This window comes from Nicotiana attenuata, chromosome 5 (assembly GCF_001879085.1).
Source record: "Nicotiana attenuata strain UT chromosome 5, NIATTr2, whole genome shotgun sequence".
NCBI lineage: Eukaryota > Viridiplantae > Streptophyta > Magnoliopsida > Solanales > Solanaceae > Nicotiana > Nicotiana attenuata.
Genome location: NC_031993.1, coordinates 21,785,434 through 21,800,807, shown reverse-complemented (window position 1 = coordinate 21,800,807; position 15,374 = coordinate 21,785,434). Strand labels below are relative to the sequence as shown.

Below are 15,374 nucleotides of genomic sequence, written 5' to 3'. Positions count from 1 at the left end.
AGTAGACAAGAGACCCCGTCACTCAGGTCGTTTCAGTGGTGCCTCACCTGGAGGCAGGGATTCTAATGATAGGGGCCAGCCCTCCAGGCCCAGTCAGCCCTCCAGGTTTCTCAGGGTGCCCCAAGTGATCGTGGTTACCGTGGGCATTATTCTGATCAGCAGTCCCTCAGTGTACCGTCTGCTCCCATCAGCGCACCGCCACTTTAGAGTTTCCGTGGAGGTCATTCAGGTCACCAGGTCCAGCCACAACGTTCAGAGGGGTGTTATGAGTGTGGTGAGTATGGTCACATCAGGAGAGCTTGCCTAATATTGAGGGGTACTCAGTCGCAGCAGCAGGGTCCCCGTCCTATGATTCAGGCACCGGATGCTCCACAGCCATCCAGGGGTGGAGGTAGAGGCCATAGAGGTGGAGCTCAGACCGCTAGGGGCGGAGGTCAGCTAGCAGCAGATCGACCTAGGGATACAGTTCAGGGTGGTGGGGCCCAGCCCCGTTGCTATGCACTCCAGGCTAGGCCCGAAGCAGAGGCCTCAGATGCGGTGATCACAGGTACGGTTCTGGTTTGTGATCGAGATGCTTCAGTACTATTTGATCCAGGATCTACGTATTCTTATGTTTCATCTTATTTCGCACCATGCTTGGTCATGCCCAGTGATGCTTTGGGTATCCCTATATGTGTCTACACCGGTAAGTGACTCTATCGTGGTCAACCGAGTCCATCGTTCGTGTGTTATGGTGATTGGGGGTCTTGAGACCCGTGTAGACTTGTTGCTCTTAGATATGGTTGACTTTGATATCATTCTGGGTATGGATTGGTTATCACCCTATCACGCTATTTTGGACTGCCATGCCAAGACCGTGACTTTAGCCTTACCGGGTATGCCTCACTTAGAGTGGAGGGGGACTCCAGGTCATTCTAACCGTAGTGTCATATCGTACGTGAAGGCTCGATGTATGGTCGAGAAGGGGTGTCTGGCCTATTTGGCCTATGTTCGTGATTCCAGTGCTGAGGTCCCTCCCATAGATTCTGTGCCTATTGTCCGGGAGTTTCCCGATGTTTTTCCTTCGAACCTGCCGGGTATGCCGCCCGATAGAGATATCGATTTCTGTATTGATTTGGCTCCAGGCATGCAGCCCATTTCTATCCTGCCGTATCGCATGGCTCCGCCAGAGTTGAAAGAGTTAAAGGATCAGTTGCAGGATTTGCTTGAGAAGGGTTTTATTAGACCTAGCGTCTCGCCTTGGGGTGCGCCGGTGTAATTTGTGAAGAAAAAGGATGGGTCGATGCGGATGTGTATAGATTACCGGCAATTGAACAAAGTAACAATTAAGAATAAGTATCCACTACCGAGGATTGATGATTTGTTCGACCAGCTTCAGGGTGCCAGGGTATTTTCCAAGATTGACTTGAGATCTGGCTACCACCAGTTGAGGATTAGGGCATCCGATGTCCCTAAGACGGCTTTCCGTACGCTGTACGGGCATTACGAGTTCTTGGTCATGTCGTTTGGGTTGACCAATGCCCCAGCAGCATTCATGGAGTTGATGAACCGAGTATTTAGGCCATATTTGGACATGTTCGTGATAGTCTTTATTGATGATATTTTGGTGTACTCCCGCAGCCAGGAGGAGCACGACCAGCACCTTAGAATGGTTCTTCAAACTCTGAGGGATGGTCAGTTATATGCCAAGTTCTCCAAGTGTGAGTTCTGGCTGAGTTCGGTAGCATTTCTGGGTCACGTTGTATCAGCTGAGGGTATTCAGGTGGACCCGAAGAAGATAGAGGCAGTGAAGAACTGGCCTAGACCAGCATTAGCTACGGAGATTCGGAGTTTCTTGGGGTTAGCAGGCTACTACCGTCGGTTTGTGGAGGGGTTTTCATCTATTGCAGCCCCGATGACCAGGTTGACCCAGAAGGGTGCCCAGTTCAGATGGTCGGAGGAGTGTGAGGCGAGCTTTTAGAAGCTCAAGACAGCCCTGACTACGACACCAGTGTTGGTTTTGCCCACAGGATCTGGGCCTTATACCGTCTATTGTGATGCTTCCCATATTGGACTTGGTGCAGTATTGATGCAGGATGGCAAGGTTATAGCCTATGCTTCGAGGCAGTTGAAGATTCATGAGAAAAACTATCCAGTGCATGATTTAGAGTTGGCGGCTATTGTTCATGCCTTGAAGATTTGGAGGCACTATTTGTATGGCGTGGCATGTGAGGTGTTCACTGACCACAAGAGTCTTCAGTACTTGTTCAAGCAGAAGGAGTTAAATTTGAGACAGAGGAGGTGGTTGGAGTTGTTGAAGGATTATGATGTCACTATTTTATATCATCCGGGGAAGGCCAATGTGGTAGCTGACGCTTTGAGTAGGAAGTCAGCCAGTATGGGCAGTCTTGCTTATATTCTAGTCAGTTAGAGGCCGCTTGCTTTGGACGTTCAGGCTTTAGCCAATCAGTTCGTGAGACTGGATGTTTTTGAGCCCAGTCGTGTGTTAGCTTGCACGGTTGCTCGTTCTTCGTTATTGGAGCGTATCCGTGATCGGCAGTTTGATGATCCCCATTTATGTGTCCTTAGAGACACGGTGCAGCGAGGAGGTGCCAAGCAAGTTACCTTAGGTGATGATGGTGTTTTGAGATTGCAGGGGCGAGTTTGTGTGCCCAATGTCGATGGGATCCGAGAGTTGATTTTAGAGGAGGCCCATAGCTCCAGGTACTCTATTCACCCGGGCGTCGCGAAGATGTATCGGGACTTGCGGCAGCATTATTGGTGGCGTAGGATGAAGAAGGATATCGTAGCATATGTGGCTCGTTGTTTGAATTGTCAGCAGGTTAAGTACGAGCATCAGAGGCCTGGTGGTTTACATCAGAGGATTGAGCTTCCCGAGTGGAAATGGGAGCGGATTACTATGGACTTTGTTACTGGACTTCCGTTGACCCGGAAGAAGTTTGACGCGATATGGGTTATTGTTGATAGGCTGACCAAGTCAGCGCATTTCATTCCTGTGGCAGTCTCCTATTCTTCTGAGAGGTTCGCTGAGATCTATATTCGAGAGATTGTTCGCCTTCATGGTGTGCCCGTGTCTATCATTTCGGATCGGGGTACGCAGTTTACCTCACGCTTCTGGAGAGCAGTTCAGCGAGAGTTGGGCACAAGGGTGGACTTGAGCACAGCATTTCATCCCCAGACGGACGGTCAGTCCGAGCGGACTATTCAGATTTTGGAGGATATGCTCCGAGCTTGTATCATTGATTTTGGAGGCTCGTGGGACCAGTTCTTGCCTTTAGCAGAGTTTGCCTACGACAACAGCTACCAGTCCAGCATTCAGATGGCTCCTTATGAGGCGTTGTATGGTAGGCGATGTCGGTCTCCGGTTGGATGGTTTGAGCCGGGAGAGGCTCGATTGATAGGGTACGGATTTGGTTTAGGAGGCCTTGGACAAGGTCAAAATCATTCAAGAGAGGCTTCGTTCTGCTCAGTCTAGGCAGAAGAGTTATGCAGATCGTAAGGTTTGAGATGTAGCTTTCATGGTTGGTGAGCGGGTATTGCTCCGTGTGTCGCCTATGAAGGGCGTGATGAGATTTGGGAAGAAGGGCAAGCTTAGCCCTAGGTACATTGGTTCGTTTGAGATTCTTGATCGAGTGGGAGAGGTGGCTTATAGACTAGCGTTGCCGCCCAGCTTATCAGCCGTGTATCCAGTTTTCCATGTATCCATGCTTCGGAGGTATCACGGCGATCCTACCCACGTGTTAGATTTCAGTACTGTCCAGTTGGACAAGGACTTATCCAATGAGAAGGAGCCGGTAGCAATTCTGGACCGGTAGATTCGTCAGTTTAGGTCCAAAAGTTTTCCTTCTGTTCGTGTTCAGTGGAGAGGTCAGCCTCCTGAGGCATCGACCTGGGAGTCCGAGTCTGATATGCGGGGCCATTATCCCCATCTTTTCCCCGACTCAGGTACTTCTTTCTCTTGTCCGTTCGAGGACGAACGGTTGTTTTAGAGGTGGAGAATGTGACGACCCAAAGGGTCATCACCTGTATTCCTACTCGCTCTGTATTTCTGAGGCCGTGAAAACCTCACTTGGGGGTTGCCTCGAGTCTGTGTGCGCAGTCTGGGCGCGTAGCCGGAACGTTTAAATATGAATTTGTGAGGAAAATAATAAATTCTGATGTTTAGTTGATTAAGTTTGACTTCGGTCAACGTTTTGGGCAAACGGACCCAGACACGTGATTCGACAGTCCCGGAGGGTCCGTAGGAAAATATGAGACTTGGGGGTGTGCCCGGAATCAAATTCCGAGGTCCCGAGTCCGAGGAATGAATTTTTACGTGAAATTGTTTTCTGAAAAATAATTAAAGAATTGGAAAGTGTTATTTGTTTAGAAGACTGTGCTGTGGGGCTTGTATTTTGGTTCCGACGCCCGGCACAAGTCTTAAATATGAGTTAAGAAATTGCTGTGAAGTTTGGTTAGATTTGGACGTCATTTGACGTGTTTTGAGCTAGAACCAGTAAATTTGATGTTCATGGAAATTGGAAGGAATCATGGGTCTTGAGGCCTAATTCGATGTTGTTTTGGCGATTTGATCGCACGGATGAATCCGTAGGATATTTTTGAATTTATATGTATGTTCGGTTTGGAGCCCCGAGGGCTCGGGTGAGTTTTGAGTAGGTCCCGGGAGGTCTTAGGCATAAAAATAGCAGATGGTTGCAGGTTCAGGGGTTGCAGGCCCCTAGCGCGGCCGCGGTGCATTTCTGCACGGTCCGCGTGGCTAGGTTCAGAGGGCCAGTAAATTCTAGGTCGACCAGCGCGGCCGCGCACTGAATCAGTGCGGTCCGCGCTGGGAGATTCAGAGAGTGGGTCTTGGGTCGATTCAACCAGCGCGGCCGCGCACCAAATCAGTGCGGTCCGCGCTGGGTAGGTTCAGAGAGTCATTTTCTTCCCTTCCTCGGCGCGGCCGCGGTGCATTTTTGTGCGGTCCGCGTCAGTCTTCAGCACAGTATATAAAGTCGGGATTTTCAGTCATTTTTCACTTTTTCAAAACCCAAAACATAAGAGGCGATTTTCCAAATGATCCCACTTCTTCAAAACGATTGGTAAGTGTTTTCTAACTGATTTTCTTTACTCCTTAACATCTTTAAACATAATTTCAAACTTCAAAACAAAGATTTTAATAGGGAAATTGGGAATTTAGGGTAGAACCTAGGTTTTCTAAATTTGGGGGTTTTGGACCTAAATTCGAGGTCCGATTCCAAAATAACTTACATATTTGAGTTCATGGGGGAACGGGTAAACGGGTTTTGGTTCGAACCTCGGGTTTTGACCATGTGGGCCCGGGGGCATTTTTGACCTTTTGGGGTAAATTGATGAAAAAGCTATAATTAGTCATTGGGTTTGATTTGTCTAGCACATATTGATAACATGAAGTCCTTATTGTATAGATTTGGTCGAGTTGGAGCCGAACTCGAGAGGGAAAGCGATTGTGGAGGATTGTATTGGCCGTGGAAGTGTTTGGTTTAACCCTAGCTTGAGGGAATATGAGTCGAGTGTTGTTTGCTAATTGCTAAATGATCGAGTATGATGTATAGGCATGGTGACGAGTTCCTATACATTGGGGTCTAGCATGACCGTGACTCCTTATATGTGGGTTGTTTGGACATTGTTATGCCTTCTATGCTTATTTGATGGCTTCTATGCGTGGTAAACACCTTGTTAAAGATATTGTGATTGTAGAAATTCGTGGAGCATTGGCTTAGTCTGAAATACAAATGGTGAGAGCATATGAAATGAGAAATGCCTTGGAGCTTGTCAAGAGTGCTAATGAGAACTAGGATATGAAAATGAAAGAAAAAGAGAACTATCGATTTACTCTTGCATGGTTATTATCGGTTGTTTGTTTACCTTGTTGGGATTTCCTTTCAATTACTTGTTCACTCCTTTGCCCTTTATTTGTGACTGTTGTTTGGGCAAGGTTGAGAGGTAGGCATTGTGGATCGAGTTGCACGCCGCAACAGTGATAATTGTGGATCAGGTTGCACGCCGCAACAGTGATGATTGTGGATCGGGTTGCACGCCGCAACAGTGATAATTGTGGATCGGGTTGCACGCCGCAACAATGATAATTGTGGATCGGGTTACATGCCGCAACAGTGATAATTGTGGATCGGGTTGCACGCCGCAACAGTGTTGAAATGTATTAGGGTCGGGTTGCGCGCCGCAACAGTTATTGATGCAAATGTGTTTAGTGTTGGTATTAGTTTCTTGTTCGCCTTAAATTTTAGATTGCACCTAGATTGATTACTTTGGTTTTAGTGTTAATATTGTTAGCTCCCCACAACATGTTTCCCCTCCCATACTGTTAGTTGCCTTGTACTTTGATTTCTGCTGTATATTTATAATTGTACAGGTTTATGTGAGGTCCAGTCTAGCCTCGTCACTACTTCGCCGGGGTTAGGCTAGGCACTTACCAACACATGGGGTCGGTTGTGCTGATGCTACACTCTGTGCATTTTTGCACAAGTCCAGGTATTGAGCAGCAGCAGCAACAGCATTAGCACGGGGGCGAACCTTCAGTCCAGAGAGGCCCGAGGTAGCTTGCAGGCGTCCGCAGGCCCGGCGTCTCCCTTCTATCCTTACATTTGGCTGTCATCTCATTGTACCCGAGATAAACAGATTATGTTTCTTTCAGACTTTGTATGTAGTACTCCTTAGATGTTCGTGAGTTTGTGACTCCAGTCCCGGGGTAGAGATATATGTGTTGGAACTTTTGTATTATCGATCATTTATCTACATTTAAGTCTTCCGCTTATGATTTTAATCCCGTCACCTTTATTTAATGCCGTTAATTGTTAAAAAGGAACATGTGTTTAATGATTTTGTTAATTAAGTTGGCTTGCCTAGATCCTATTAGTAGGCGCCATCACGACCCTCGAGGGTGGGAAATCCGGGTCGTGACATAGGTACTTAGAGTGTTCAAGTTAGAGTTAACTTGAAGTTGTCGCAACAGTTGATGCTGTGTGCTGTAGACATGTAATTTTTTACCCTCCCCAAGATTTTACATATTTTAGCATTTAAATATTTAGTTTAGGTCTAGTATCATTGTTTTAACTAGTTTTGACTCTTTTACTTTATTTTAAGAACAAAAATTGAAAATTACAAAAATAGCTCCATATTTCTCTATTTAATTCACGTATTAGGTATTTTAGAAAGATATATTACTTCTAACCTATTTTTATTTTAATATAATCTTTGAAAATACCAAAAATAGTTTCATATTTTATATATAATTTAGTTTAATTAGTTAGATTAATTTTTGTATTATATAGTATATTTATCTTATATTAAAAGGTATTTAGCTAAGGTTTGGATATTTTTTCTTTAGTCCAATTTTAAGGCCCAAATATGAAGCCAAAGCCCATAACCCCAATAACCGCGCGGAAATGACCGCGGCCACGCTGGGGACCTGCAACCCCTGAACCTGCAGCCATCTGCTATTTTTAAGCCTAAGACCTCCCGGGACCTACTCAAAACTCACCCGAACCCTCGGGGCTCCAAACCGAACATACATATAAACTCAAAAACATCCTACGGACTCATCCGTGCGATCAAATCGCCAAAACAACATCGAATTAGGCCTCAAGACCCATGATTCCTTCCAATTTCCATGAACATCAAATTTACTGCTTCTAGCTCAAAACACGTCAAATGACGTCCAAATCTAACCAAACTTCACAGCAATTGCTTAACTCATATTTAAGACTTGTGTCGGGCGTCGGAACCAAAATACGACCCCCACAGCATGGTCTTCTAAACAAATAACACTTTCCAATTCTTTAATTATTTGTCAGAAAACAATTTCACGTAAAAATTCATTCCTCGGACTCAGGACCTCGGAATTTGATTCCGGGCACACCCCCAAGTCTCATATTTTCCTACGGACCCTCCGGGACTATCGAATCACGAGTCCGGGTCTGTTTGCCCAAAACATTGACCGAAGTCAAACTTAATCAACTAAACATCAGAATTTATTATTTTTCTCACAAATTCATATTTAAACGTTCCGGCTACGCGTCTGGACTGCGCACACAGACTCGAGGCAACCCCCAAGTGAGGTTTTCACGGCCTTAGAAATATAGAGCGAGTAGGAATACAGGTGATAACCCTTTGGGTCGTCACAACCTAATACAATTGCTTCTATAAAAGCTGAAAGGTACAATGTAAAATCACCTACTACAATTGAACTACAATAAAAGATAGACACTTGGAACTGGTTCTTTTATCTGGTTCAAGTAGCTTCAGGATTGCACGCTTGAATCACACATAAATTGCTTGCAAAATTGCCTTGCTATTTTGCTTTCAATTCACGTTTAACTTCTGCTTATGTGCATTACGGTAAAAGAAAACAACACTGATATTTAAGGAGTTAGTAATTAGAGATTGATTGGGATACAGACGCTACTCTTCTATGGTAGAAGAGTTCTAGTTGATCTCATATTCTAACATTATCCTCTTCCTAAACTGTGTTCTCTTCGTGTAAGGAGTCTTTCTCTCCTTATCCAATATGCAACATTTTCGATCAGATCATGAGATATTACTTCTGATAAGTTAGATTTATCTCCTTCACGTGCATCTTACATGTTTGGGTTGATCATGACTGTGCTTCACAAGATGGACCTGGTCCATGTCTGAGTTCTTTTGTCAGTCTTCAAAACTTCACATTTACTTGGGCCAACACAATTAGAGGATCGTTTGCTTTTGGATCAACTTAAACGTTTATCTATTTTTCTTTAGAAAAAAAAAATATATTGTGATTGATATACCTTTTAACGATCGGTGGTCTGTTTTAGGGCTAGTAAGAAAATTATATCCATATAATCAAATTTAAGGGTGTGTTTGGTACGAAGGAAAATATTTTTCATGAAAAATATTTTTCTGGAAAATATTTTCATGGAAAATTAGTGGCTTTATCACTTATTTTCCCTTGTTTGGTTGGTGAGTGAAAACCTTTTTTTCGAAAAATATTTTTTAGTGTTTGGTTAGAAAGTAGAAAATATTTTTTAGAAAAATAATTTTTTAAGGAAGTAATGTGTTGCTTTACTTTTTTACGCAAAAACAACATTGAAATTTGTTCTCCATAACTGAAAAAAATACTCTCTTTTTTTTGTTGAAAAGAAAGTACTATTTGTACAACATGAAAATAAAGTACTCATTTTGTTAAAACAAAATAAAATACTTTTTCTACATCATGAAAAGAAAATACTCTTTTTGTTGAAATAAAAGAAAATAGTTTTACTACATCATTTTGTTGAAATGAAAGAAAATATTTTTTCTACATCATGAAAAGAAAGTACTTTTTTTAAAAAAAAAATATTTTTTTATATCGTGAAAAGTAAATACTCATTTGTTGAAATGAACAAAAATAATCTATCTATAACATGAAAAGAAGTACTATTAATAACATTTCTACTTAGGGAGGGGCAGGGCGGGGCGAGAAGGGGTGGAGTCAGGGTGGGGTGGAGGTGGGTTGGTGGGGAGTTGGTGGGGATAGAGTATGGGGTAGGTTGGAAAAGAGTTTTCGAAAATGTTTTAAATAATACTGCCACTATTATTTAAAAAAGAAATCACCCAAATTTTCACAATGGGGAAGTTGGGGAACACGTTAGGACATAAGCTTATATCACTGACTAAAAAGGAATGGAGAACAAGATTGTCATGCAATAGGGCCAAATATGAGATAATGCATACCCACCATTTTATGAAATGACTCTCTAACTTGGAACAAAATGTCTGAAAAAGTTTGTCAAACTCCATGTATTTGATCTCATCCTATTATGACCAAACTCATGTCCCAAGTATGCGTGACACAATAAGAAATAGCACACATGCAATGTTATCTTCTAGAAAATATTTGATCTTGTTGTTTTTTATTTTTTGAAAGGATATGCTATTGAAAGAGCTAAACTTTCATATTAAATGCCATATGAAACCCGACACACAACTTACTTATAATAACGTTAAAATAGTACGGTATAGCCAGTTTTCGGACTGGTCATTCAAAAATAATCAGCATTTACTAAGTCAATGAAAAATAGCCACTATTTTGCTGCAGCAGAGACCGGTCCAGCATAATATACTGGAGTTCGGTGCACCTGTGTATGAACTCCAGCATATTATGCTGGACCGGTATACTTTGCTGGCTCCAGGATAATATACTGGAGACTGGAGCACCGGTGCTCCAAACTCCAGTATAATATGATGGAGTTCCAGCATACTTATCTTGGAACTCCAGTATAATACGCTGGAGTTCAAGTATACTTATGCTGGAACTCCAACATAATATGCTGGCGTATTTTCCGAGTTTTGAATAGTGTTTTCGCTCAAATTTATCTTTACATGAAAAGTGGCTAAATATCGATTACTTTTGAAACTGGGCTATTTTTGAACGACCAGTTATAAATCTGGCTATTTTTGAATTTCACCCTATAATAACTATTTCTATTAGTATATTATTTCTACTTGAGCAAAAAAATAAGGGAAAGTTTCAAAAAATAAAAAGAAACAATCAAATAAGGTCTATTTAATCTTGTGGACTAGGTATGAACAGCGGTTAGCTTTTTATCATTCAAAAAAATAAAACCAACATGATACGACTTTGACCACGAGGAGGTTTTTTCCGATTTAGGTGGAAATGACTAGCCAAAATACATAAACAAATAAAATAAGACAATCTCTCAACAAATAATTGAAAATGGAATTTATTCATATACACTAATACTATAAATAGCTTGTGCACTACCAATATATTTTAATCTAGCTAGCAGGCAACCTGTATTATTTTTCAGGTTACTAATCCAACACAACTTGTAATGCATTAAATAATGTGATAGCAATGAGATATGCATTGTAATTTTTTTACCGAGGGGTTCTGACTCCCTTCCACCCCTCTAGCTCCGCCCTTGCTTGATACAATCAAACCTGTCTATAATAGCCGTATTTGTTTCGATATTTTTTGGATGCTATAGTGAAGTGCTGTTATAGAGGACATATATTATGACATTATATAAAAGATCGGTTTCAAGATAAACTTAGCTTTTATTGTGAGGGGCTGTTATACATGGTTTCTGTTATAGAAAAGTATGACTATAGTATAAAATTCCTTTGCACGATCATTGCATATATTATTAACTATTAAAAATGAAGCACTAAATTAAAAGGCAAGTGTGAAAGCAAATGGTGGGACTAGAAGCGTAGATAAGAATAGTAACCATTAGAAAATTTGAATAAACAATTAGTGTGGTTAGCGTAGGTCAGTGTGTTTTGTTATCTTCTTTTTTATGAAGATATTGTGTAGATCTCAGAACCCTAACTAACGTATCTTGTTCTTTATCATCTTCCATTAGAATACCCCAAAAGAAGAAAAGCCATAGGTTTAGTTCAATGGATAATTATCTTTGGGAGATCTTCACTAGTAAACAAAATATTGAACAAGATCATGATCATCATCACCAGCTACTTCAGATTCCTAATTTCCAATTAAATGGATTTTGCCAACAAGACCAAATCCCTAATCAAGATCTCATATGTGGTCCTCAAGAAATTTCTTCGGTTAACAGCAACAATAACTACGCCTCAGTCCCAACAACTACGTCGTCAGTCAATAGAAGTAATCTTGATAATACTAACAAGGGGCTTATTAGAAGGCAAGAAAGTACTATAAGTGGTAATGAAGATTCCAAGAAAGTTGTGCATAGAAATGTTGAAAGGCATAGAAGGCAAGAAATGGCAAATCTTCTTACTTCTCTTAGATCCCTTCTTCCCCTTGAGTTTATCAAGGTGATGATTCTTTCATTTTACTCTCTTCATATTTCAGTACAATTAGAAATTCTCATTCGTCCATTAGTATATATAAATACTGAACTTCAATATTTGTGTATGTTAACTTCATTATGTGAAATATTGAAGAAGCGGAGCCTTGGCGTAATTGGTAAAGTTGTTGCCATGTGACCAGGAGATCACGAGTTCGAGTCATGGAAACAGCCTCTTGCAGAAATGTAGGGTAAGGCTGCGTACAATAGACCCTTGTGATCCAGCACTTTTCCGGACCCTGCGCATAGCGGGATCTTAATGCACTGGGCTGTCTTTTGTTTTTATTTGTGAAATATTGAAGTTGAAAAGGAGTTTTATTAGTATTTGCTCAGAAATACCTGTTTGAGGAGTATTTCAAGCGAAATTTATGTACAAAACCAGCTCTCAAATACAATCTCTCAACTTCAACTTCAAATACTATTTTTGTTTTCATTATCAACCAAATATTGTGTTAGAGTTTAGTCATAGTTATCGCTATATTTCCTTCCTCTTTTCATGCAGATAGCCTTTCTCTATCTTTCTTTTTGTTGTTTTGGAAGGTATTATTGAGTAGATAGATTTAAGAAGATTTACCTCACTACAATATTTTTGTGATTCATATACACTGTATGGATATAATGAATGTGGTTTAGTACACAAAAATTAAAATTCCATGGCTATTAGCCATAGAACATGTTAAGTTTGTAACTAATTTTTATCTAGCCATCTCTACAAACTTACCAATAAAGTTAGTGTGGCTAAAGTGTTTAGCTGCAAAAAAATTCATATTTAGCTACGATGTATTTTGTAACTGTATAAGCATAATGTTGTATTACCTTTTAATTAAGGCTAGACAATAATATGGAGTGAATTTTGATTGCAAATTTAGGGTAAACGTTCAGCATCAGATCACATGCAAATAGCTGTGAATTATATAAGGCATCTTCAGAAGAATACAAAAGAGTTGGATAATAGAAGAAAACAAATCAAGAATTCATTGGATAATTTGGGTGCTGAAAATGGAAGTTCTTCAACAAGTTATGTGCACAATAATTCTGTGATAGTAAACACATGTCAAGATGGTATGGAGATTTTGATTAATGCCAATAGTCATAAAGAGGAAATGTTTCCTTTGTCAAAAGTGCTAAGATGGCTACTCCAAGAAGGGCTAAATGTTGTTAGTTGTGTAAATTCCAAACAAGATGAATGGACTTTGATCAGGATTCAATGTCAGGTATGATAAATTAAATGTCACATATTGAGTAATCCAAGTATTATTGGTTTAGGGTTTTTATCCATGTTTTTTCATTTATATAATTTCTCATGCATCTTATATATATGACACACTTTCCTTTTAGGAAAATAACGGAACTTTTATATATTTATAAAATAAAATAAAATAAAATAGTTTTAAACTTGTATTTCATCTTTTATAAGGTGCTCTTACCACCTAAGAAACATTATAACATATTTAAGACCTTAAATTTCAAGGGTAATTTTAGTATGTCGCAAAGTTCTCTTTTTTTTTCTTTTTTTTTTATTTCTCAAATTTCATGCGCCATCAGACACTGCAAATAGTTGATTAGCTCACTTGTTATGGGTTGTTACTTATAATTATTCTCTGAATTTAACTTATATATATCGTTGGTATGTAAAAAAAATTTACACTACTTCATGCAATGGTCTTCTTTTTTATTTCTCAAACTTCATGCGCAATCGGACACTGCAAATACTATTTTCCAGGTGATTAGTTCACTTTTTGTGGGCAGTTACTTATAATCATTCTCTGAATTTAACTAATATATATATCGATAGTATATAAAATTTACACTACTTCATGCAAAGGTTTTTTTTTATTTCTCAAACTTCATGCCCAATCAAACACTGCAAATACTATTCTCCAGGTGATTAGTTCACTTTTTATGGGCATTGCATATAATATTATCTGAATTTATCTTATATATATCGATAGCATATTAAAAAAAAATTACACTACTAGATCATCTTTATCTGCTGTAGAAGGTAACTTGCCTTGCTTTCAAGATTCTAACTCCCACTTTTTATGGCGTTGGTTACATTGCTATATCTATTGGATAATCTGATAGCGTAAAAATTTCTTTACATTATCGAAATATATATGTTAACCTCTTATCCTTCGGGTGATCTAAATAGTATAAAAGAATATTTACATTATCAGTGTATAGAAATAAACTCTTTTTTTTTTTTAATCAAGAGCAATCCCTACATGTATATTGAAAGATCTAATAAGTGAAAACATTGAGGGGCATGCTGCCTTACCTGCTTATTATTACTCCCTCCGTTTCATATTAAATGAGGTACTTTCCTTTTTAGTCTGTTCCAAAATAAATGACACATTTCTAAATTTGGAAATAATTCAACTTTAAACTCCTCATTTTACCCATTTTACCCTTAATGAGTAGCTTTTATAACCACACAAAAGTCATGGCCCCACAAAGTTTTACCCCTTAAGCTTTTAAGATCACAAATTTCAAAAGTCTTTCTTTTCTTCTTTAAACTCCGTGCCGAATCAAACTACCTCATTTAATTTGAAACGGATGAAGTATATCATTATAGGAATATTTACTATCAAATGAATGATGTTGCAGGTGAGTGATATATCAAGTGTCAGTGCAGTTGGACTGCAAAAGAAATTGACTGATTTGATTAGTTAGCACAAGGAATCCATCAATCAGTCAGGGATCTAAATACGGGTTTGTGAGTTCTGTAGAATCTAGATCTTCTATATCTTGTATATATGTGCGAAAAATAAGTATGAATACAGTAGATATATATTTGAAACCTTGCTCTTTAAACTCAAGAACCACAACGTCTATATTCTAAATTTGTCACTATGTTTAAACTCGTCGGCATCTATTTTCTGGTTCTTACGATGATGTTTCTTATTTTTATGGTTTCTGTTGTTGGTACTGATATATTGTCTCTTTTCGTCTTCTTGAGCCGAAGGTCTATCGGAAACAACCTCTGTACTTCCTCGGGATAAGGGTAAGGTCTGCGTATACACTACGGTCTCCGGACCCACTTCTAGGATTTCACTGGGTTATTGTTGTTGTTGTTATTTAGATTTGTCAGCATAAGGACCGTCCTTAAGGATGTTACTGTATGTTACTGTATATGCATGTTACTGTATTTGTATATTATTATTGTACTAGTTGTTATAAAGACTTAATTTTGGTGCAGTTGGAATTAATGGCAGTGGCTCTTCCAACCCTCACTTTGATTCTAGATCTGGAGTTGCTTTGAATATATATATTGTAAAAGAGATTGATTTTGGTGGGATTGTGTTTTTTTTTTTCGGAAGGGTTGGGAGGAGGGGGGGGGGGGGGAGGGTTGAGATGAAGAAGAATATGTATAGGTAAAAGTAAGACAGCTCCTCGTTGGCTAATGTCCTTGCCAGCTTGTAAAGTTATGTGATTGCATAAGATATGGTATGGTTAGGATAATTATAAGCAGAGGTGGACTTATGCTATATCGAGAAAGGTCATCGGCACCCGTAAAGTTCGGCA

At 39.8% G+C, this 15,374-nt stretch overlaps 2 protein-coding genes across 2 annotated transcripts; both read left to right on the top strand.

Annotated features, from left to right (window-relative positions):
* Positions 1,283 to 1,708, top strand: LOC109226315 (RNA-directed DNA polymerase homolog; the record flags this gene model as incomplete). Its single annotated transcript, XM_019391101.1, has 1 exon — positions 1,283 to 1,708. A coding segment is annotated over one exon (426 nt), but the record flags the coding sequence as incomplete, so codon positions are not given.
* On the top strand, positions 11,327 to 15,047 carry LOC109225472 (transcription factor bHLH120-like). The gene is made up of 4 exons (XM_019390143.1): positions 11,327 to 11,817; positions 12,719 to 13,063; positions 14,457 to 14,565; positions 14,815 to 15,047. Exons 1-3 carry the CDS (start codon positions 11,422 to 11,424, stop codon positions 14,520 to 14,522), a joined length of 807 nt encoding a protein of 268 aa, XP_019245688.1. The 5' UTR covers positions 11,327 to 11,421; the 3' UTR covers positions 14,523 to 14,565; positions 14,815 to 15,047.

Excerpts from the sequence above, each read along its gene's own strand:
- LOC109225472 (XM_019390143.1), top strand. The coding sequence starts at position 11,422 with ATGGATAATTATCTTTGGGAGATCTTCACTAGTAAACAAAATATTGAA. Across the intron at positions 11,818-12,718 it reads TTCCCCTTGAGTTTATCAAG|GGTAAACGTTCAGCATCAGA; the intron begins GTGATGATTCTT and ends TTGCAAATTTAG. Across the intron at positions 13,064-14,456 it reads TGATCAGGATTCAATGTCAG|GTGAGTGATATATCAAGTGT; the intron begins GTATGATAAATT and ends ATGATGTTGCAG.